At 37.7% G+C, this 25116-nt stretch overlaps 1 protein-coding gene across 2 annotated transcripts in view; it reads right to left on the bottom strand.

The window, feature by feature from the left end:
• TBC1D5 (TBC1 domain family member 5) overlaps positions 1–25116 on the bottom strand; it is a 474884-nt gene that overhangs the window by 85181 nt on the left and 364587 nt on the right. For both annotated transcript variants that reach the window (XM_034760748.1, XM_034760747.1), the window contains exons 16-17: positions 9192–9277; positions 1388–1647 (exon numbers count right to left, since the gene is read on the bottom strand). In XM_034760748.1, the coding sequence (XP_034616639.1) occupies positions 1388–1647; positions 9192–9277 (346 nt within the window). The remainder of the gene's footprint in view (positions 1–1387; positions 1648–9191; positions 9278–25116) is intronic.

Genomic DNA, 25116 nt, shown 5'->3' on the forward strand with positions numbered 1-25116 from the left:
CTGCTTCAACTGAGAGCCATTAAGGAATTAATTGGTTTCCAGTTTCTCCTTCAGCCCACGTACAACTACCACTATGCAAGGAACTTTACTTTTACAGATTGTAGAGCCCTGCTGGGGCAGTTTCTGCAGTGCCCCAAGTCTGAGTTGGGGTTGCTAAGGAACTACTTAGCTGAACTTCAACCAGGCCCCTAGAAACGTGCTTCAAATTACTCTATACTTGTGTAGGAAAAGAAGGGCTACTGTGACTGTCCTTTTGGGTTCTGCTCAACCAATAGCCACTGGCCACATGATGCCTGATAAGAAGCTACAGTTGGTCCATTAGGACCCTTGATATGGCAGGTAAGGAGGAGGAGGAAATTTGGGTCATAGATGTGCAAAGTATTATTTTTGTATTATTATTTTCCTCCCCATATATTTTCAGCTCTGACCAAAAAGCAACTTCCTACTGTGTGCTTACTGTGGGGCTCAGGAAAACCAACGTCAGCCTTCAAGCTCATAATCCATTAGAAGATGCTTGGAGGTAGACAGAAATGAATACACAGAGTCTACATACTCCCCCCTTATAAAGAGCAACGTTATCTCCTTGGCGGTCATTAGCCCAAGAAGCAGAAGTCTGTCTCCTGTACAGTGCACTGTACTGTGGTTGAGGTTTAGATCACCCACTATTTATTTTGTTGACTGTAAAAAAAAAAAAAAATTGAATTGAGAAATGTAAGGAAATAAAATTATTTTAAGCCTCAAGAAAAAAGTCAGTATTTCTTAAAAGGAGTAGGGGCTCCCTCCAGGTGTAATGCCAATTGTCAAAAGCAAATATGTTTTATGCTATTAACTGTAATCAAAATCAGACACCAGCATTCTGAAAGGAATGAGATATGGATCAATCACAGAACATTTTACAGTAACATTATGTTCCTTCATTAGTACTCAGCTAGTACTGTTACACAAGAGCTTTATGTCTGATAGCCAGTCAATGATGAGGAAAGCTATACAGCCAAAATGTAATATTAGCCATTGAAGAGAGAAGAAAATAACATCTAGAGGGACAGGTAAGATTTAGTGTTAGGTTGTTTTGTCCACTATTTCCTCCATAAACATTTTTTGTTCATTTTAAAAGATGGAAAAATCCTATTTGTATGTTCTTTACGGCCACAATTTCTAAACTGAATCTCATTAAGGTGCAAACATACCACAGTACATAGAAAATATGTCTAAGTTTATCAGCAAGTTGACTATTTCAGTTACAGCAATGTTAATCTATAGAAATACTAGATAAAAATCAATATAAAAAATTTCTCCCTCTTGGGCTAATTTTTGACTGCAAGATTCCTGTTGAGATTTGTGGAATTCCACACCACACCTGGAGTCTTTTCTTATGTCTCATTTTTACCTTTGCTCAGCTGAACTGGCATGCTTTCCGATTTCATCATTCTCTGCTGTTGCTGCTGTGCCTGCAGGTGTTGGTGCTGGAGGGGCTCCACAGTGCTCCTGATGGGCATTACAGCAGAAGGAAAGCTGCTGCTGCTAGCACCAATAGCTGGGCCTGCAGGACTACCTGAAGCCATAGCTGGGGCAATCAGCTTTCGACCAAAATTAAGCAAGCTATTGGAGACTTTATTAATGTTCAGTGGAGCAACCTTTGCACTGGCACTGAAAAATAAAATGGAAATGAAAATATCACGATCATTAGTAATTTATAGAGCATTACAAATATATGCAGCGGTTTACGAAGAGTGGAAAAAATCTTCTAAGGCACAAGGACATTACACATATACAATTTTACATGCACACATGAATTTGTGCATAAATCCAAATACAGTGTCAACAGGGGGCAAATGCTGAGAATGTTGCAAAGCGGGTGATCATGATGGAGTTTAATATAACTGAAAGCTTTTTACTGAAAAGAGTATTTATACTTTGTTGTATTCCCACCCATACTGAATGCTGTAATATGTTGACAAAAGCACTACTGCTACATTATGGAGCAAGGATAGTTTGCGCATTTTTATGGCATTCACTGACTCTTAGTAAAACCAGGCCATATATAAACTGTGGTACAAACCATGTTTTTTTTCGGAATGGCGCTTCGAAAAAGTTAGACTACTGTATGGCATGTGTATTACTATTCTGATTATTCTGTGTTAGTCTTTTGCTCCTCCATTTGTGTTATGCAGTGTGCTCTCATTCTGGCTAATCCAGCTAAGCATTACTTCAGTTAAAGAATATGGCATCAACGGCTTTGGGCTTGATCATTCCACCTCATGAGCTGCCCAGAAAAGAACACTGTAATAATGAAGTGGCGAGCTCTGTATCCCCTCTTTCTGTGAGTGAAGGAATGTTATCCCACGGTCCTTGTAAATGCAAACAAAGAAAGCCACCATATTGCCAGCCAGTTTTTCCACACAGTTTGAGAATTGCTGTTTTACCTATTGGAGGAAAACTTCACCCCAAGTATGAATGGGAAATTAAAATGCTCCATTCAATGGAAACATTAGATTTTGGCAAATGCTGTGCAATTTGAATTTATTCTAAGAAGCTACAATTCATGGAAATTAAGGTTTAGTCCTTCAGAACATACTGACAATTGACATTCATTTTCTTTTGCTCCCACCGCATATTAAACTCAACTTGGTTATTTGAGGTGTATACGAGGCTAAGTATTTGCCACAGAGGATCCGGTCTGAATAATGATTTTAGGATTGGATCTATATACCATAACGTAATCCTTATTATTGTTCTCTGTTGTTTTTAACTATAGTGGCTATTTTTAATGCACTTAAGTTATCTGCATCATTAAGAACAAGGAAATTTGTTCAGGGCATACACTGGTGGCTGAGAGCATTAAGGCTCGGTGCATGAGTCTTGACTCTGATATATTTGGTACACTTTCTGACTTCAGTGCTCTGAGTGCATTTAGTACTGAGACCAGGCGTTAGACTAGACATCCTCATCAACTTGAAACAATTATTTGTATTATCATCATACCTAGGAGCCCTAGTCATGAACCAGGACCCCACAGTTCTACCGGCTATACAATGTCTTGGAAGGAGAATGACAGGTTACAGGACGTCCTGGAATCATGGATATGACTTATCTGTGCTGACAACCAGGCCTGGAATTTCTGAAGATCTTGACTGATCACATACAGTAATTGAATTGGCAGAGACCATAAGTGCTAGTAGGGAAGTGAAGCCTTGCTCTCTGGTGGGCTGTGAAAGCAACAAAGGCATTGATGCTTTGACATAGCCAGTTAACACCAGAACATGAAAATTAGATGGTGACGCAGGAGAAATATTTATTTAGAATTTTCGGGGAGGAGTAGGAGAGGGACAGGTTGAATGTGCCTTTAACTTACCAAAAAAACCCCAAAAAACAAAAAAACCACCCAACTCAGACCCAAAGGTCTGCAATGTTGTTGGAGGACTTTTTTTTTTTTAAATCATAACTGTAAAAGGCTGTTACATATCATGTGAGAATTAGATGAGAATTGGTTATTCAGCTTCAAACATTTGCCAGGATTCAGGTCTCTTATGAACTGACCTTGCATTGGCAATGATCACCTCAGGACACAAACACAAGCAGCCAAACAATGATTTTGGTACTTTAATGGCTTGCCACGAAAAGCTGATGCTATTTTTTTCCCTCAGATCCCTAAGTGGAGTTATGCGGTGTTTTCCTCACGTTGCAGTTTCAAGAAACGCAAGCAGTGACAGGGCATTAGGTCTGCAGGACGAGATGCTTTGACACCAGATTGAAGTTCAGAAGAATAAGGGCAATATATCTATTTCCTACCACCTGAAGTAGTATATTAAGCTTATATACGAGTGCAAAGGATGATTGAAGCCATTAAACACGGATCAATGGCTGCACTTGAGCCATCAAAATGTATCAAACATGCACGACAATTACAAGAAAAATGAGGATTGATTATATTATAGAGTTATCAGCAGATGCATTTAAAAGTAAGACATCGGTTTAAAAACATGAATGTCAAGGAGACGTGAGACCAATCTATGAAGCAAACAATTTTGTTTCATCACAATAAGCATCATTGACCTTGACTATGAATGGTATATTTTTAAACAAGATGATTCAATCTCTTCAGTTTTCTGCTAAGATGAAAATGTTTTGTTTTAAGAAAGCCTTATCTCGTCAGTAAGTAGCCATTAAGAGAGAAAAATCTACATGAATATGACACATTTAAAAGTTTTAAAAGAACAATAAATTAAGCAATATAGCGTAGATTTGTAAAGATATTTTAAATGTATCATAGAATCTCAGAAATTAAAGATAAAAAAACCCAATCCCTAATGATATATTTTCCAGTGCTTTGTTCAGTATATTTTTTAATGAGGCCAACATGTCTTTTGGGAGAGTATATCAAAGTACAAAACTATTGAAATGATACGGTCTAAATATTTCTTTGTTGAAATCCATTCCTCCTAGTTATTCCCTCCTTGACCTATGCTAAACAATGCCTCTACCACGTTGGTATTTATCCTCTTCCTTTGCAATGAAGCTATATTCCCACCAGCAGTTTAGTTGTCTTTATTAGTAGTTTTAAACGTCCATCATGTGTCATTCTGGCAACTCCTTAATCATTTTCGCTCTTATCAGTAAACTCTCTCCATTTTATTGACATCGTTGTGATATACTGAGGCACTAGGGTCTGATGCAGTATTCTAGGAGTATTTCACCATTACTATATAGTGGTAAGAGACGTATCTCACTGTATGAAATAAATTATAATATTTGCCACCAGCATGGTACCAGAGGAATCCTTTGATCACTTTGCCTACAGGCAAGAAAGGTAGGGAGGAGTAGATGGACCCTTCACCTATTCCCCAAATAATTATAAAGTATTTAAACTACATGTAGCAGAAACTGAACCTAATTAAGAGCTGCACCCAGACCAGTTCCATATGCCATCCACCCACCTCAACAGGTGGAGGAACTTGACTGGGCCAGCAGCGAAGGGGGATAGCCCCAGCAGCAAGGAAAGGAGACTCAATAGGGAAACCAGGTAACTTGTTCCCTGTTGGAGTCTCTGGAACCCACAGGCCAGATGTGGGTCAGGGAGTGCTGCTCATTGGCCAGCATTCCCCAGGTGCCAGGATTTCACCTGGAGCATGGGCCATGCTCTTTTTCAGCTCTATTCAGTCCCACCCGATCATCCCTGAACCTGAAATGGGAAAACAGTTTGGCAAATGCTGCGGGTCTAGCCCATCGCCTGCATGGGAGTCAGGAAGGAATTTTTTCTCCAATAGGGACAATTGGCAGAGGCCTGGGGAGTTTTTCACAGCCCTTGAGCACCTTCATGCCACAGTAGATTACGGAGGAATGTGCTTAGTACCCAACTCAGCTATCTGGTGGAGTTAACTTGTCGCAACTTGTGGCCAGTTTCCAGTGCAGTTAAAAGAATAAAAGACCTGGTATTTTGGTGATGGGCTTTGGGGTCATGGAATAGGGTGAGATCTTGTGGCCCTCATGGGCCGAGTTCAGAGCTTGTGGCCCTCACCAGTCAAGGTCCCCACCCTTCTGCACCCTCTGTCCCCGTTGTGGGGTGAGCAGAGTCCTAGGGGTTAGGCTGAGGACATCCACTCACAGTTATGGGTTATATAGTAGGAGCCCTGTAACCCCTACATGATGGGCAGGTTTTGGCTCTCCCCTGTGTTTAAACTTAATGAATGTGGTGTCCTGCCAGTTAAAATCCATCCATGTGTCTGTCCTCATCTCGCCACTGTGTCAGAATCAAAGCGCTCTATCCTCCAGTGCCACATGTAATAGTTAGAATTAGGGCTGTCAATTAATTGCAGTTAACTCACATGATTAACTCAAAAATTAATTGTGATTAATCGCACTTATATCGATAGAATACCAATTGAAATGTATTAAATATTTTTGGATGTTTTTCTACATTTTCAATATTGATTTCAATTACAACACAGAATACAAAGTGCACAGTGCTCACTTATATTATTTTTGATTACAAATATATGCACTAAAAATGATAAAAAAAATAATATTTTTCAGTTCACCTCATACAAGTGAAATTTCTTTATCGTGAAAGTGTAACTTACAAATGCAGATTTTTTTTGTTACATAACTGCACTCAAAAACAAAACAATGTAAAACTTTAGAGCCTACAAGTCCACTCAGTCCTACTTCTTATTCTGCCAATTGCTAAGGTAAACAAACTTGTTTACATTTACGGGAGATACTGCTGCCTGCTTACTTACGACATCACCTGAAAGTGAGAACAGGCGTTTGCATGGCACTTTTGTAGTTGGCGTTGTAAAGTATTTACATCATCTGAGTGATTGGCTGACCAAGAAGTAGGACTGAGTGGACTTGTTTGCACTAAAGTTTTACATTGTTTTATTTTTGAATGCATTTTTTTTTTTACATAATTCTACATTTGTAAGTTCAACTTTCATGATTAAGAGATTGTACTACAATACTTGTATGAGGTGAATTGAAATTTTTTTGTTTTTGTTTTTTTACAGTGCAAATATTTGTTATCAAAAATAAATATAAAGTGAGGGCTGTACACTTTGTATTCTGTTTTGCAATTGAAATTAATATATTTGAAAATGTAGTAAATATCCAAAAATATTTAAAATAAATGGTATTCTATTGTTATTTAACAGCACAATTAATCACGATTAATTTTTTTAATCGCTTGACAGCTCTAATTAGAATCCTCTCCTTCCAGGAAGCAAGCTTTGCCAGCAGCTGCAATACCGCTATCATGCAAGTTTCACGATAGCTGCCGGGAGAGCCACTAGTCACATAAGTCCCACAATTATACTTTAAAATGTTTCTGCAGCATGGCCCATCTGAGACACAGCAGAAAGCAGCTGCAGCACACCACAAGTGTGTGTAGGACACAGAATTTCTAAAGATCCTGTATTTTGAAAAAGAGACCAAGGGGCTCTTGAGAAGCAAACTGGTCAAGAAGTCTTGCTGTAGGAGTTAAAAGAGTGCCTCGGTGTTCCACTAAAGAGCAGTGCAATGAGAATACCTGAGAGAGAGAGAAAGAGAATATAACAAACTGCAGTGGGGCCTCCTAAAACAGTTGTACGAAGAATGCAGACTTGGAGGGTAGCAGAAGAGAGGTTGTAGAATCTTCTATAGGACAGCTCAGGTGGAGACTATATTTTGGGATTTCCCTGTCCACCAGAAAGAAACAAAGTCCCCATGCTACAAGTCAAAATGCAGGAGCAGCAAGAATATGGACCCTACAGATCAAGGAATGAGGCTCAGTTAATACAAAAAGAACACCATGATTCCTGGGGCAGGACATGCTCCTCTGGATAGCCATCTTCCTAAGTTTCTTAACAGGACAAATAACTAGAACATTATGACATAGTACAGTAATGCTGCTAATCACATTGTGATGTAATATCATTGTCTTTTTCACAAATTGTCACTTGATATCATCATAGGGCACAGAGAGAACCTAGAAAAAAGAAGCTTTTTATGTTTCCAGTCCCTCAAAATTTAAAATTCCTTGCACATTGCAAGCGGGCACTGTATTAGATAGGAGAGGTGTGTGAAAAATAGGATGGGTGGCCCTTTTATTTATTTTACAATGATAAGATTAGCATGGGCATGGCAGCACATTCCATAACCACCATTTCAATATCCAAAGTTTGCAACCTATGGGATAGCAGCAATTCATTTTAAGCTTGATAAAAAATACAAATATTAAACCCATCCTGGAATTTTTACATTTGTAGTAGTTTTCTTATACAGTGATTATTCCAATAAAACAGAGCTTTTTGGTCACATAGCACTACAAACATGGGTATTACAAATGCATCTTTGTATTTTAAGGATCAAATTGTGCTTTTCCTTACCACGAAAGTAGACCCATTGATTTCAATGAAATAAAACCATAAGTAAGGCAAGCAGGATTTGGCCCTCTATCCTTTCACTATACGTAGACTTTAAGGGCTTTGAGGCAGAAACCATCTTTTTGTTATATGACTGTACAGTGCCTAGTGTAATGGAATTTAGATCTCTGGTTTAATCAAGGATGTGTTTTAAACTGGTTTAGTTGAACTGGTGCAAACCGCTGTGTGCCATTCTTCAATCAGTTTCAAAGGAATACGATAAATTGATAGAAGCTGTGGTAGACTGAAGAATGTCTACACAGTGGTTTGCACCAGTTCCACTAAACCAGTTTTAAGCTAGTGCAATTGTAGACAAGACCCTAGCCTGAGAGAGAGAGTGTGTGTAAGCTAGAATATAGCACTCTTTGTAATAATATTGATTGTGCAAAGATTAAAAAATTAATTTCACATAATTGATGAAGTGCAAAGTACTATACTTATGAAGAAAAAAACCCCAAGTGCACAACTACAAAATGAGAAGTAGCTGGGTAGGCAGTCGTTCTCCTGAAAAGAGCCCAGGGGTTATATGGAATCACAAATTGCATGAGTCAGTAACATGAAGCAGTTGCAAGGAAGGCTAACATTCTGGGGTGTATTAACAGGAGTGTTGTACATAAGACATGAGAGATAATTGTTCTACTCTACTTGATACTGCTGAGGCCTCAGACACAGGACTGTGTGCAGTTCCTGAAGCCTCACTTTAAGAAAGATGTGGACAAATTGGAGAGCGTGTAGAGAAAAGCAACAAAAATGATGAAAGGTTTAGAAGACCTGACCTATGAGGAAAAGTTAAAAAAAATTGGGCATGTTGAGTCTTGAGAAGAGAAGACTGAGGGGGAACCTGATATCAGTCTTCAGATATGTTAAGGACTGTTATAAAGAGGATAGTGATCAATTGTTCTTGTTCTGCCAGCAACAGACATGAAGAAGTAATGGGCTTAATCTGCAGCAAGGGAGATTTAGGTTAGATATTAGGAAAAACAATATGTAGCTATAAAGATAGTTATGCTGGAACAGGCTTCCCAGGGAGGCTGTGGAAACCCTGCCATGGGAGACTTTTTAGAACAGGTTAGACATATCCATCAGAGATAGTCTAGATATACATGGTCCTGCCTCAGCTCTGGGTGCTGGAACAGATGATGACTCAAGGTCACTTCTAGCCCTACATTTCTAAAATATGATAATATTCAGTTGTGTTCCACATACTGCTTGTTTTGAATCAAAGCAACGTATAAAATATTCACTATTTTGGGGTAAGGTATTAATTAAAATGCAACATATATGAAAGTGTCTTACCGGGTTTTATTCATCAAGTCTGCTCCACGTGCTTTGTAATAATCTAAATTTTGTTGGAATTGGTAAGTCACCGGTCTTGGATTTTTCTACAGAAAAGAGTGTTACAGTGTTTTAAGTTAGAAAATATTTAATAAAAATTAGGCATCAGTCTCAATATAAAAGTTAATAAGGATTATAGATTAAAAACTCATTTCTTTTTTCCCAGGACCATAATTGATAAAGGTAGGAACAATATATAAAAAAGGAAAGCCAGCTTTGAAATATTTTAGATCCCACTGTTATCATCTGATGACTTTAAGACTGTTGTACAAATACCATAACTAAGCATACACTCATCCATGTAGAAAGGGGACTGAGCTACAATGTTCGAGTTTGGATCTGAACTTTCTGGGGAAGTTTTGTTCCAAGCTAGTTTTATCCCTTCTCTAGTTCTGACGATAGAAGTGTATCACTAAAACATCTACCTATAAAGAGATCATATTAAATAAAACATTAATAGTAAGGACAAGCTATAATTTCTAATTTAAAATTAATGTACCAACTTGTTAGTGAACATTTTAGTTAAACAAAGATTGGTTTCATGTTAGAATTATGTTTTGCTGCTCAAATCAAATATATCCACTAGATGGCACACAGAACCTTTTTTCCCACCAAAACCTCACAGTATTCAGAATCTAGGCCAGGAATCTGTACACAATTAATGCTGAAAACAGAGTTAGTCTTAGTCCGTCCCTATTTTCAACTCAGATAAACTAATGTATTGATATACTTTGTCTTAAGTAGCACTGAAATTACCTATTTTGGGACTTAATATTCTATGGAATACTGAAGAACCTATACGCACAGAATTATGTACCAAGGAGTCCACTTACACTAATTTAGCTCAAAGGGATAATGCTTGATGGTGTAAAGTGCTATATAAATACATATTATTAAAAATAAATTGAATAGGCATCCAACTAAACAGAAGTACAGCATAGCCCTTTTTTTTTTATAAATAAATATACATGGAGATATACCTATCTCATAGAACTGGAAGGGACCCTGAAAGGTCATCAAGTCCTGCCCCCTGCCTTCACTAGCAGGACCAAGTACTGATTTTGTCCCAGATCCCTACGTGGCCCCCTCAAGGATTGAACTCACAATGCTCAAACCACTGAGCTATCCCTCCACCCTATGAATAATCAACAAAGGGATAAATTAGTTAAAGTAATACATTTCCATTGCATCAGAAGTTAAAATGCAAGAGAAAAAAAGATATGATAAAATAGAATATTAAAGTGATAATTTTTTTCTGTGCAATAATCTAAATATAGTGCATAAAACTGCACTATTTTATACAAATAAATACCTGTTGAAAGATTTCTGTTACAAACTTATTCTCTTTTAAAACTGTTTTTTCCCCTCTTGCTTTTATACATTAATTTGAAATATACTGACCTCACTCTTTTGGTCTTTATTGTAATACATACAATTTATTAATCAATGTGCTTTCTGAATTTTTTTTTTTTAAACAAGGAAAAAGTACATTACATTTTCATCTTGATGTGCTGGGAGTACACAAGGGAATGGAAAACTCCCTTATATGCTTTCCCATCTCCACATGTGGGAAATTCATTTTCCTTGCCCACTGTTGTAATGGGCTGGGAAATCCATGCTCCATCACTCTTCAGGGAATTGATGGAAACTTCCTTTTTGACTAGCCTTCTCATGTTTTTAGGAGTACGTGGGGTGTATATTTCAAGTAACAGAATATTGTACAATGCATATGACAAAGGAAGAAGAGTTAAAGTTGAAGAGTCAATAGATATCAAAGGGCCAGAAGGATTTCTGGGGTCAAAGTTAAAGTTGGTGATGGAACACTTCAGTGAGAATTTCCTGACTTTCATGCTGTCAGATTTACCTTTGTATTAAATTACTTTTCCCCCTGTAGACGTCCGGACTTGCCCGGCGGTGCCTCCTGCTGGTGACTTCCGGGAATTAGCTGGTTCCAGCTCCAGAGCGCCCTCTGCAAGCCGGTGATCCGCCTGTCCCCTGGACCCCGTGTCCCTCCCTGGACCCCGTGCCCTTTTACCTTGGGTGCTGCCCCCTGGCAGTAACCCCTCAGTATTAGGGTCTCCCCTCCCCGGGGAACCCCCACCAACTATTCCCACCTCACCTCAGTATAAGGCTACTGCCAGTCATCGTCTAGCCCCCACGCCCTGGGGCAGACTGCAGTATCAGCCTACTCATCACTGACAAGGTTGGGTTTGGACCTGCTGCCTTTGCCTACCCCTGGGCTGCCCTCTGCAACCCCCAGTACCTATCAGCCCAATGCTAGGCCGCAGCCTAGGGCTTTCCAGGCTGGAGCTCCCCAGCTCCTCTGCCTTTCCCCAGACCAGCTCCACTCAGGTACTCTATTTCTACCTCCCTGCAGCCAGGCCCTTCTTCCTCTGAATGCAGAGAGAGACTGTGTCCTTGCTCCTGGCTCCCAGCCTTTATAGGGCCAGCTGGGCCTGACTGGGGTGTGGCCCAGCTGCAACTACTTCCCCAATCAGCCTAGCAGCTTTTCCCTTCCAACTGCCCTCCCTCAGGGCCATCTTTAAACCCCTCAGGGCAGGAGCGGGTTAACCACCCCGCTATACCCCCCTATAGGAATACATTAAACATTTTTAAATATATACTGGTTGTAGTGTTATAAAAACTTGAGGCTATTAGACAAGCACTAAAAAAAAATTCCCATTTATTCTGTCACCTGCACTGTAATGGTCACCGTACATTTTTCTTCTCTTGTTATAACAACATTTGCATAACTCTATCCCATTATATGGCTTGTAAGTCAACTGATAGCAATAACAATGAATCAGCTTTTGTTACTATTGCTCTGGTTTGGTAATTCAATGCTTTTCTATGATAATCAAATCTGAACTGACATGATGAGGATAACTGATGGTTCTAGGACTACTCTACTAGTAATCAAATAGTGTAACTTTTCTCCTACAAATTTAATAGACTTCTATTTTTCTTTATGAGAGTTGATGACCATTTGAACCAATGTACAAGAAGAGGAAGAGGATAAAATTACTGGCATATTTCCAGTTGATTCAGATTCAATTGAAAAATTCACTTTCACAAGGCTATCACACATGCCCAGTTTTGCAACTTGTTTCCAGAAATTGGACATAGCTTTTTTGTTTTAGCAAAAATAAAGTGTTTCTTTTCCAACTTCCAACAAATCAAGAAAGGATTATGCTACTTTCTTTTCTGGAAGATCATGTGGAGCAATTTCTTGAAATACATATTTATGCAGAAATTACAAGCAATTCAAGGCATGAAATGCTGATCTACTATCTAAGCACTTAAAGCCATTAATAGGAATAATGATCTAACTTGAACACATGAATGAGGCTCAAGTATTGCTTTCAGTGGGGCCTGTTTAAATTCCCGTGAGGCTTACTGGTATCAAAGGGAGAGGCAGTTTAAAGTACTATTACATGGAAGGGGGAGAAAAAACAATCCTCAGAAAAAATGATGTTGAAAAAACAGCATTTAAAATGTAAGGCAATAAAAACCAAGAGGATTATGGTTGGAAATGGTTTTTAGCACTACAAGATATCCTTTAAGAAAATCCCATTATTTTTAAAAACCTGACATACATGTTAACATGCAGATATCTGAAAACTACTATCCTAAACAGTCAATATTTCTGAAAGCTGCATTTCAAACAGACAGTAACAGAAATTAAGATTTTGACACATAGCATTTTATTGATAGCAACTTCACTATTTTTCATATATTTTTTAAAAAAATCCATTTCATAAGTTTCATAATGAGAAATACTCCTAGAAAAACACAATTTTTTCTCTATCAATTTCAAACTAATTTCTCTCGTAGACATACCCAACTTTGCGTATCCCCTATACTAGATGTGCTGTGTATTCAGGACACATAGAATAAGTTAATCTGATCTACTGACCATTCATAACCAAATTTTACTTTTTCCCCAATTAAGTATAGTTATAGTTACATGTTTAATTACTTGTTAGTAAAGTTTTCATACCTTTATTTCTCAACTAATGTGTACTTTGATCAATACTTTACATCTGCTACATCCCAACCTTAGTATTATGTGCTGATTGCCCTTGATAAAGAGTATAAAAAGGGCATTAAGGAGATTAACAAATTAACTCCTCCCCTGCCTTTCTATAGGTATGTGAAATGCAGAACTACCATGGATTTTTCTTCTAGGGATGTCACATTAGCCAGAAGAGTCTAGGAATCCATAGTCTGCCTATAGGGGAATAGTAAATACCATTGTTTTAACAACCTTCTGTGGGTTTTTCAATTACTTTTCAATTCTCTCCTTTATAACTGGATAGCCTATGTTAAGCAACCGAAAGCTTTAATTTTGAATTAACTGATTTTAAAAGGGGGAAATACTATGCAGAAGTATAGTAACAAGCATGTAAAGTAGGGATATACGTGTGAAGAATTCTGTGCTGCATCTCTTAGAAGCACAGCACAGAATTCGCAGCCCAGAGGGAGTAGATGACTATGGTGGCTTTGAGTCACCTTTGTGCCATCTTGATTCTAAGCCACTCTGAGGACTGCAACAGCCCTCTGCATAATTAGACAATCCTGAGGGGTTGTCTAAATTATAGCAACCTGCATATGGGAAAGCAGTGCTGTCCAAAAACTCCACAGCATCATGGGCTGGGTCCTGACCACCCCCAGGTACACTCCATGCATATATTAACATCAGGGCTTGCAAAGGAGTCCCCAAGGACAATCTGTGCTGTCTTTTTCAGATCCAGAGTTTTGAGAGATGCTTCACTTTCCTTTGGCCATTTTAGCTGGCTAAAGAGTGGGAGCAGGGGTGAGAATCTCACCCAATCAGGCTGATGCTTAGATGGTGTCAATTACACCAGCAAAGGTTCTGCTCCATGTCTTTAAACTCTTTGTTATAACTTTAGATAGCATTTCGGGAAACTGAGTGAAACATTTGATTGCTTAGACCATCAGTGGTCACAGAAATTCTAACATGCCTGCCTGGTTCCCTGAGTTAGACTTTACTGAGGTACTGGTAGGGAAAAAAGGAAAGATGTTTTGCTAAACCCAAATCATGTAATTAAAAAAAAGTCAAACAAGAAAATTATATAAAATTATTTATGTAATTAAGTATCTTATAGTGGGGCAAGCTTCAGTGATACAAGTCATAGAAAGATCGTTGTACCCTACATCAAGGAAGCTAATTTACTCCCATAATGTAATGCTTTAACTGTGTGAGCGTGTGGTGGTTTCCAGCATGTGTGTGCAAGTGCTGGTGCTGAAATCTACAGAACACAATTTAAGATTTAGTTTTTCCTCTCCTTCCTTTTGTTTTTGTTTTTAAATATCCCAGATATTGAAGGTTCAGAAGATGAAACAGCACTATAAAAAGATGTCTAATGTGCCTCTCTGATGAAAAATGAGACTTATTTTAGTGAACATATTATTGCCTCAATGCCAGGGGAAAAACACTCGTCATTAGAGAAATGAATTGCTCAGCTGTTTATAAGCAAAAAGCTCTGGGGGAATTTCTCAAGGCCCAAAACGCAAAGCATTGAAGGGTTATGCAAACATATGTTGCAGGTGTTTTAGGCTAGACAGGTGGGAAAACCTCAACCACTGAAAAAGCCTTAGTTTAATAGATTGCAACTGAAACTAGATAACCTAAATGCAACCAAGTGAGAAAGAAACAGCAATAGTGAACTGTATACGCATAACAAAACTCTCACCAAAGTAATTATCTCACATAGAACAAAACTCTCACTAAAATAATTATCTCACAAGCAAACTGGAATTTTTTTCCATCCAGTAGTTTTATAGCAAAGAAATGCTGCCAATTATAATTTTTTGAAAAACTAATGGTATTTTAAACCTGGAACAAGAAACGCCTGAAATAGCAATAATTATCCAAAAAAGATAAAGATGAAGTATTGTAGCCTCTATTTAAACAAATATTTCTAAGGAGACAGTTTGTTGTAATATCCTTATTTAGTTCACTAGGCAACAATAGATTTATCATAATTCTCCTAAAGCCTAAGATATTTCTATATTAAAATGCTAATTTTTTCCTTTTCATTTGCCTATAATTAAAGTTGGGGAAATCTGTGATCCTATATTCACTGTGAAGGTTTTACCTTTTCCTTCTCTAATGCAATACAAGAAACTCTTCAATAAAAATTGATACATACATAGCTAAAATGTGGATTGGGAACAAAAGTGAAGTACAACTAAAATGTAGATAAGGAAGACAGTTTGTTCAGTTCCACAGCTGTCACTTTCCATTATGCACCAATAATTAATTTGACTGTGCATATTAATGACTACCTAATAGCTTAGGTGCCCAGAAAATGTAACCTCTCCACTCTTTCTTTGTTATGTCTCCAAGAAGCTGTATCTTGCTATGGGTTTGGCAAATAGATATAAACAACAGCTCAACATTTTTAATAAATTTTCAGACATCTTAAAAAGACATGATCGCAAGAAATGAAGTTATATGTTTTATAGTGCTGTCCATTGTGGCACAAAATGCACGGCATCAGCCTGCAACAGATTTTACAAATATTTACAAAATAGTGGGGCATTGTTATTTTACAGTATTGTCGGACACCATACCCCACTGCTCTCTGTAAATGAGTTCAGAGCCAATGGACTAAAATATAAGCCAATATATATTTTGTTAGCGCATCTATATTAACATAGAACATTGCATCAAAAGAAGAGGTACAGCATTGTTACTGACCACAGCATGACACTGGGGGTCAGGAGACGAACTCTATCAATGGTTTTTGTAGTGATATGCTATAACCCTCTCTGTGTTATAGCTTTCTTATCTGTAAACTACCTATTTACCATTCTCCGAGGGATGCTGTGGGCTTCAATTAATTAATGCTTGTAAAAAATAAAAATACCTTTGAGAATTGCCTACAGACAATGCTATAGAAGTACAACGGATTACTATTGTATGTCAATTGATTGACTGGAAAAATCAAGGAAATATTTTTCCTGAAACAAATGAAATGCCCCAAAAGAATTTAAGAATTCAGTCACAGGGTAAAAACAAGGAGAACTCCCTGAACTCATACCAACTAGAAATAACGACCAACTCCAATTTCCTTACACGTCAAGCCTGCATCCCTATGGCGAGTGGGAGTTTCAAATGCTAGAAAAGTATTTTACATTATGGTCTGCATTACATACTATTGTACATTATGGTCTTCTCTCTCTCTGGAGAAGAAGAAAGAAATGGTAAAAATGTTAATTCAGATTTATAAATATCATCTTTGGGCTGGTCCACACTAACCCCCCATTTCGAACTAAGATACGCAACTTCAGCTACGTCAATAACGTAGCTGAAGTCGAAGTATCTTAGTTCGAATTTACCGCGGGTCCACACACAGCAGGCAGGCTCCCCCGTCGACGCCGCGTACTCCTCTCGCGGAGCAGGAGTACCGGCGTCGACGGCGAGCACTTCCGGGATCGATCCCAGAAGATCGATTGCTTACCGCCGGACCCGGAGGTAAGTATAGACGTACCCTTTGACTTGAATTAAAGAAAATTTTGGTCACATATATTTTAGCTCCTTGTCCTAACTAGTTGATGCTCTTTTTCACTTATGTTTTTACAATATATCATATTTTTAACAGGCAGATCAAAGCATACCAAACCAGCCTTTATCAATATTCCAGACAGAAAAAATACCCTACTAATGTTCTAACCTGTGTAAATTCCACATCTTGCATAAACAACATTGCTTAACCACATAATTTCAATCTGCGTTTCAATTTAATCACCTTTCCCCCCCCCGAACCCTTGTTTTCAGGAGTAAAGTAACTAAATAGTGAGCCCAGGTACCAATGACAGATTTATGACCTGATATCTCAAAACCTTACACGGCTAGGAAATAGAAGTTTTACAGCATTAGAAAGGGGAGATCCAAGCTTACAAATGCAACACACAGCTAGACTTGCTTCTAACCCTGCCCATGTTCCAAGTTTTCAGATTTAAAATATAACATGTTTATATACAGAAAAGCCACCACATTATGGTTTTATTGGCACTCATTTGGACAACCCGCATAACTCACTTGTGACTTTTTGAGTAATGCAGCTATTCTAAGCTGACACCAATAAAACCCTATTCTACCCTATTCCGGCCCTGCGTACCAGTAAGTCCCTTAAGTTATTTTCACCCCTGTATATATATGGGGAAGGTGAAATATTTTTAAGGTGTTACTTGGCTTATTTTTGCTATCTGGAGAGCAAAGATGATGATTTTATTGTGTTCTGTATACAATGTGGTATGTAAAAAATTTGAAAGAGGTTCCTAAAGGACTGGAATAGGCACCTTCTGAGATCTACATATCTGCTCACTACAATAAAAGTAATATGATATTTATGCCTATATCCATGAAGGATGGAGACAAGTTAAGTTTTTGGAGTCCTGGGATAGGAAGATCTATTCATTTTGGGATCCTGAAAATAAAGGAAACTGCAGACACATTTTGGTAAATGCTGATCCTTAAAAAGATTAAAAGAATAAAACTACACCTCAAATCTCCAAACCTAACTATCCATAAAATAGAGACTGAAAAGGATAACATGTATCTTGCAATTTCTTTTGACACCCAAAGATTCCTGTCAGTCAAAAATGGGATGACAGAAATATTCTATAATATAGTCAAGAGTTGTACATATTGTAATGGTTAATACATTAATATTTACTATGCTGAATTTAATAATGTCAGCATACCAATAGTATATCTGAATTCACGTCAAAATAGCCTGCACTATAATTTTATCACACTACACTAGACATGGTATAGTAGTCATTCTTGCATATATTAAAAAGTTCAGAATCCATTTTATACAACTCTCAGTTTCTGTTTTGTAAATTTTAGTCAAATACATTAATTATGATGTGGAGAAGTTTTCATTAGAGAGAAATTGTTCTAAGTGGTACTTTTTGATGAACTACTTCACAAAATAGAAGTGATTAATTGAATTGTCAGATTGCACACAAGAAGAACCATAATCACCTCATTCTAACATTGTTAAATATGGTTTATTATATCATTGTATAGCTAATATCATTATTCTTTAGGACAGGGTCAGTAGCTTTAGATGACTTTTCAAATATAAGTAAACTAGTCATTTGAAAGAAACAGCCCCAACAAATTCATGTGCAGTAGGTTTTATTGGTACCAGGTAATTAAGAGCTACAAGGGGCTTCATTTTCCTCTCTCTCTTACTTAAAAAACCATTATCAGGTTTGCTCTTGCCTCTACTACTGTTATTTTCTCCTGTTCAAAGAAGAAAAACATTCAGTCTTTAAAAATCAGTTTGCCGTTTGGCATTAAAATACCCCAAAATAATTTCACCTCCAGTCTTTTTCTCCCCTGTCCTTCTATCTCACCACAGGGAAACCTCGCTTATTAGAGGATGGGGCTTCACTGTGGTAATGAATCCCTAACCAAAGTCAGAGGAGTACAGAAAAATAACTTCTGCTCTACCTATTTATGTCCTCTCCAATTCTTCCCCAATAATCCCATGTCCCCAAACACCACATCTCTACATTTAATACCCTCTCGGTACTGCTTTTTTTTGCCAGGGTATCTCTATATGGGCAGAATTAAGGTTGCCTGGGTACCCAGCAGTCAGAAAATTCAAGGACTTTTTAAAAAAATGTTTGGGATCATGAAGTTATCAACATGTGTAATTTTTTTTTTTTTTGACTAGCCATTAGTTCACCAAGATTTTTATGTGGCAATTGTATATATTGCTTTATAGAAATATAAAGGACAGGCAAAGTAGTTATGGCACAGTAATTGTGCTGCTTAATTCCTTACTATTGGAACACTACCATACTCCTGCTTTGACTATAAGCACACCATGGTTTGTACAGCGGCATCCAAATCATAGATTCCAAGGCCAGAAAGGATAATTGTGATCAACTAATCTGATATGCTGTATCACACAGGACATAGAACTTCCCCCAAATAATTCCTAGAGCATCTCTTTCAGAAAAAACATCCAATTTGATTTACAAATGGTCAGGGATGGAGAATTCACCACGAACCTTGGTAAATTGTTCCAGTAGTTAATTATTCTCACTATTAAAAATTTACATCTTATTTAGAGTCTGAATTTGGCTAGCTTCAACTTCCAGACATTGGAACACATTATACCTTTCTTAGTTAGATTGAGGAGTCCATTATTATATATTTGTTCCCCATGTAGATATACACATTATACCTTTCTTAGTTAGATTGAGGAGTCCATTATTATATATTTGTTCCCCACGTAGATATTTACAGATTGTAATCAAGTCACCCCTTAACCTTTGCTTTATTAAGCTAAATAGATTGAGTTCTGAGTCTACTACGATAAAGCATGTTTTCTAATCCTTTTAGATCATTCTTGTAGTTCTTCGCTGAACCCACCCCAATTTCAGGAATTATTCTGTGATACTCTGAGTTCCCCAAATCTCCATTTCCATTTAAATACACTTGCTGATGAAGGTGGATTGTCATAATATTTGCATACTATTAGTTACTTAAGATGCCTATCCACCGAGTGTTATGAAGAAACTGACAATATAAATGATACCATCACAAATATATTCAGCTAGCTAAGAAACTGCCTCTCCACTTCATGTGTTACCACCAGGGTTCTGATGACTGATGTAGGTGCTCTAGGTAACAGGCCCCTGGCTTAAAGGGGAGGACGGCTATGAAGGATCCATGGTATTGATTAGTTCTGAGCACTCTATTTTCCAAGGAGTCTGGTGGCACCTTAAAGACTAACAGATTTATTTGGGCATAAGCTTCGGATGCATCCGAAGAAGTGAGGTTTTTACTCACGAAAGCTTATGCCCAAATAAATCTGTTAGTCTTTAAGGTGCCACCAGACTCCTTGTTGTTTTTGTAGATACAGACTAACACGGCTACCCCCTGATACTTGACACTATTTTCCAAGGCTTTTCCTGAAAATACTGGTTGAGATCTACAAAAGATGCTATGGCAGGGAAGGCTAAGTTATGATAGGTTGATTAAATGACTGGCATATTTGGGAAGATGGGGATCAATTTTGGCAAGGATGGGTAAGTCTTTTTATTATGAATACTGACCCTTTCGTTTTTTAATATATCAAAATATTTGCAAAAGTGCCTGGGATATGTTGGTTTTAAATTAAATATATGTAAATGAATAGTAACTACTGACTCACTGTGCATATATTACTTTTATACGGGCCTATGACAATACCAAACACTGTTTCATTAAACTGGTAGCTGCCTGTATCACCTTTGTTCTAATAGTGAAAGACAACACAGGAGCTGAACTTGAAAACTCAAGACAATTGTGTTTTAAAATGAACGTATATTTATAATTTAGGATTACATTTTGAAAACTGTCCTCCTATTTGGGGCTGGCAGTCAATTGCAAGCACATATAACTGGGAAGGCAAACAATAGTATTTAGATTACAACTACCTTATTACATATGTAAATCAGGTGGTTAACCATCTAAATGCTTTAATGTGCCAGGAATTTACTGTATGTATAAAGCTAGAGGCTGAAGTACCCTTCATACTTTTAGTCCTTAAAATGTATACATGTTTGTTAAATATATGGAATCGTAATGCTTCACACACTAAGGGCAAATATCAGGGTTCTCCATGTTCTACCATTGAAAAGCTAAAGAGAAATTCATTTGTCTTTAGTTTCTCCTAACTTCCTCTTCTCTATTAGTAGTATTTTTCTACTATCTTCCTCCCTTTCTGTCAAAATCACACAGGCCTTCTTACCCTACCTCAAACCCATCACTCAGTGGCAAGAACATCTTGCCCTCTTTCGAGTGCACTGGTGACCTCACACTTCCCACCTGATTACCTTTCCTACAAGTTCACCCATGGTGCATACCTCATTTCTGTCTCACTTCTGGCCTTCTGCCTCCCCAATATTGATTTCTGGCCTTAGCTGCTAGTGAGGTAACTGTATCAGGAGGACTAGAGAAGCAAGCTGAGTTGGGCTGGGACTTGAGCCACTGAAAACTCCTGGTCATCTGCTCGTCAAGTGTTTACAAATCCTTCTTTCTTACTTCCCCATCAGCACAGAGCACTTTAAAAACTTAACTAATGCCCAGTTTTCAGCCTCCTGGAAATGAGTCAGCTGACTCATGGCTAAACAGCATACATTATTTAAAAATAAATTATAAGCATTATAAAGAATAATTTGGGGAGGAGGGAGACAACTGTAGCTGCTATTACTCTAAACTGATAAACTAGCCATTATATACTAGATATCAAAATTTCACCTCTTGAGTAAATATTAATTAATGAGTTGCTAATGTCCAAATGCTGAAAGAGACTAACTTCTGATTGGCCACAATTTGGTCATTAAAGAGTGGTAATTAATGACAGATTGCACACAGTGCTAACCAACAAAACAAACAAAAACCTGCTCCTCTCCTTTCACAAACACTGAAACAAACAATTCTGAAATAACGGCAGCTTTCAAAGAATAGATCCAGCTATTCAGAAGCACCTCAGCTAATGAGTGTATAGAAAAGAATTTATCTGAAGAAGAAGAAAGTGAAGCTAAACAGCCTTTCAGGCACATGAAACCAGCTCAGAGAAAACTCTTGAGATGTGGCAGCAGCTACTTAAGAAGAAAATTCAACTGAAAATAATGTACAAACAGCTCAGTTCACAAGCTCAGTAATGTAATTTTTTTCTCCTGCCATTTACTGCTCAGATCATGATGAGTGTTAAAGGCTGAAATGAAAATTCCTCTAGTTGGTCGTTATACGTAGGATCATGACTTTAAAATCATATATTATTGCTTACTTTCTAAGGTAGTCACTGTAATATCAGTTATGATTAACTAATATAGCATCTTTGAGATGCCATGTGTACTTTCACAGGGATTCAGTTGTAATTCACCATTAATATATTGAACCATTATTTTAAAATGTTACTACATTTCTTAAAATACTATGTTGAAAAAAAAATATCAGACCAACCAGAATTTTGTTTGTGATGGAAAAAGAGTTAATTTTAAACAGCCAAATATAACATTTTAAATTATATTTTAATAGACTGTTATTGAGTAGTAGCACTTCAGAGTTGAATAAAACTGTCTTATTTCTAACTAGCTTGCTCGTAAGTAATACAACCATTCCTGTTAAAAGGTTTGCAGACTAACTTTTATTTTGCAGAAATATTTTGGATAAATACTGTAAGCTCTCGAACAAAGGACGGTTGTCAGGTTCTTAGTATGTAATCGAAAATGGTAATGTTCTATGTAGTGCTTTAGTTTTGTAATAACTCACTGTGATAAGGTTAACACTTCAACACACACCACCATACAAATAAGAATACCCAAAGATGAAAATTACTTTGCTTATGTTGCTGTATTAGAATTTTATTTGCTAAAGGGTAAAAACAGATTTGCAAAATTCACAGTTAACTTAAAACAATAGTTTTAAACCTTTTATTCCGAGCCCTGACTGCCTTCAGGAGGGAGAGAACATCTGGTTATTTAAGGAACACAATATGTTCACATTTTCGATGACTTTTATTTCTAATTGGGTTTTTTAATTTTTTTTTATTTGAACAACTCTAGTTAGAACTATGTTTTTAATCACTTTATATTCTTCTGACTGCCCTCCCTCAACATCTCTACTTCTTCATCTAACAGTATTTGCTTTGAAAATTCACAGCAGTAGCCAACAGTGGTGATGTGGAAAAAAAGTGGAAAAAAATAGGTACTTTTGGGGTGTTCTATTCAGAGACACACCTACAATCAATTCCTTTGGGTATATTACAAGAACAATTCCTACTATTGCTCCAGTTTCTCACTACACACACACACACACTTTAACATATAAAGTCAGTTTTCACATAACTTTCTATTTTGAAAAACCCTAAATAGATAGAAATCTCATTAGTAGATATAACTGGGAAGAATTACTGCTTACTGAAGAATTGGAAATTCGGAATAAATGTCTTGCTAAGTGAGTTCACAGTGTAGCCCTGAGTGGGGGCAATAACACAGATTTCAAATTTCAAATTTCAATTCCAGATTTTCTTAACAACTGGGGATAATCAAATGCACTTTGGGCATTATGTAGGCCCAAGTGTGGCTCTGTAAATATGAAGTCTTCTGTGCTTCCTCTCAGAAGCAGTTGCATTAACTTGTTGTTGGCTATTACAGAGCTGTATGCTCTGTTTCCAGGACACTTCCAGGCTCTTCCACTACGGACAGTTATAAATTTCAGTCAACAAAAAGTGAGAGGGCCATCAGGTCAAAACTTTATCATCAATCCTCAACAAGAAAACAGGGGAAGGATGTGACATTGATACCAGGGGGTATAAAGAGGAGGAATGGGATGCAATGAAGAAAAGGCAAATTCAGATTGACTACAGAATCATAGATCCAGAGCTGGAAAAGCCACGTTAGTTAGGTCCATCCACTCCATTCCCCGGAGGCTATGGCAAGACTGTTCCCCACATAACATTTTCTACAGTTTTATCTAGACTGCAAGAAAAACTCCCCAAGAGTGAGATTATTTGGCATTTAGCTATCTTTCAAGGATAACCTCCCAAAGAAATATATATTAGTAAAGTACCTACACTGCTTTCAAGCTGAAACCCTGCTCCTCCCATTACACTTCTGAACTTCACTGTCTGTCCAGTTGAGATTTCAAGCTCCGACGGATAGGGACCAGGTCTCCCTTACATGTTTACAAGACACTGAGCACACTTGCTATGTGAAACAAATCATACTGGACCATGAACAATTGCCCATAGAGTGCAGCGGAAGCTCCATGGGACGGCACAATTATAACCATAGAAAGCCTCGGAAGAAACCTTATAGGGAACCTGCCCTAGCTCAGGGGAGGTAAATTGCATTGAACCTAATATGACTTCTGCATCTACGGTTCCTAATGGGAAGAGCACAGGAAAGCCTTAAGGAGTAGAGAAGTCAGCAAGTACTGAATTTGCTAGTCATAGCTTCCAGGTTACACTACTGTGCAGAGCCTTCTAGCCTCTCCCCTCAGGGAGAAAGGAAGAATTAAACTATTGTTACACCTGCAGCAGAGAGGACATTTTAATTTTCCCATGTGTACTAGCGCACAGCCCCATACAGACTTCTGGAGTTTCGGTGACCCAAAAGGCTGCAGATATAGATGCATACATCCTTGCGTAACAACCACAGAACTCCTTTCTTTTCGTTCTTTTTTTTCATTCCAAGGCAATTATGGAGGACTTATACAATATTTAATATGTAAGTCTTCCACAACACCACTACTAACGAATCCCAACTCATTTAGAAACTGGGTTTAACTCACATGTGCTTAAGGACACAGAGATGAGCCTTAAAGTTTGTCTAGGGAAAATAAGGAACAGGTAAAGGGAGTATATATCCCCTCTGTCAGCTCAAGAGGTAACTGTTCTTAAGGAAAGGTCCTTGAGAACAAGCTTGGCCTCTCTATCCCAGGAAGCATAGCTTTTTTTAATGCAGTCTTGAAACCAGCAAGCCAATGTCATGTGAGAGGCTATTAAGCCTTTCTTAGGGCTCTTCATTCTCACACATTGTTGAGGACTGCAAAATGACTCAACTTTCTGAAGGTCTTAGGGCCTTGAACATTGTTGATAAGAATGCTGTGGCTTGGCTTCACCGGATTGCATATATCAAAATAATAATAATAATAATAATAATAATAATAATAATAAATCATCATCATCTCTGGGAAGATCTGCTTTCTAACTTTCAGAGTTCTGTTCAGGTAGACAAGCACAGCCATACAGTGGATGTAAAGGCACTTTTCATTTGTGTTTGTAAGGACAGACAAAAAAAAAGGAGGATCACTTCGTGACAAGTAGCAGGGGAAATCATC

This window comes from Trachemys scripta, chromosome 2 (genome assembly GCF_013100865.1).
Source record: "Trachemys scripta elegans isolate TJP31775 chromosome 2, CAS_Tse_1.0, whole genome shotgun sequence".
Lineage (NCBI taxonomy): Eukaryota > Metazoa > Chordata > Testudines > Emydidae > Trachemys > Trachemys scripta.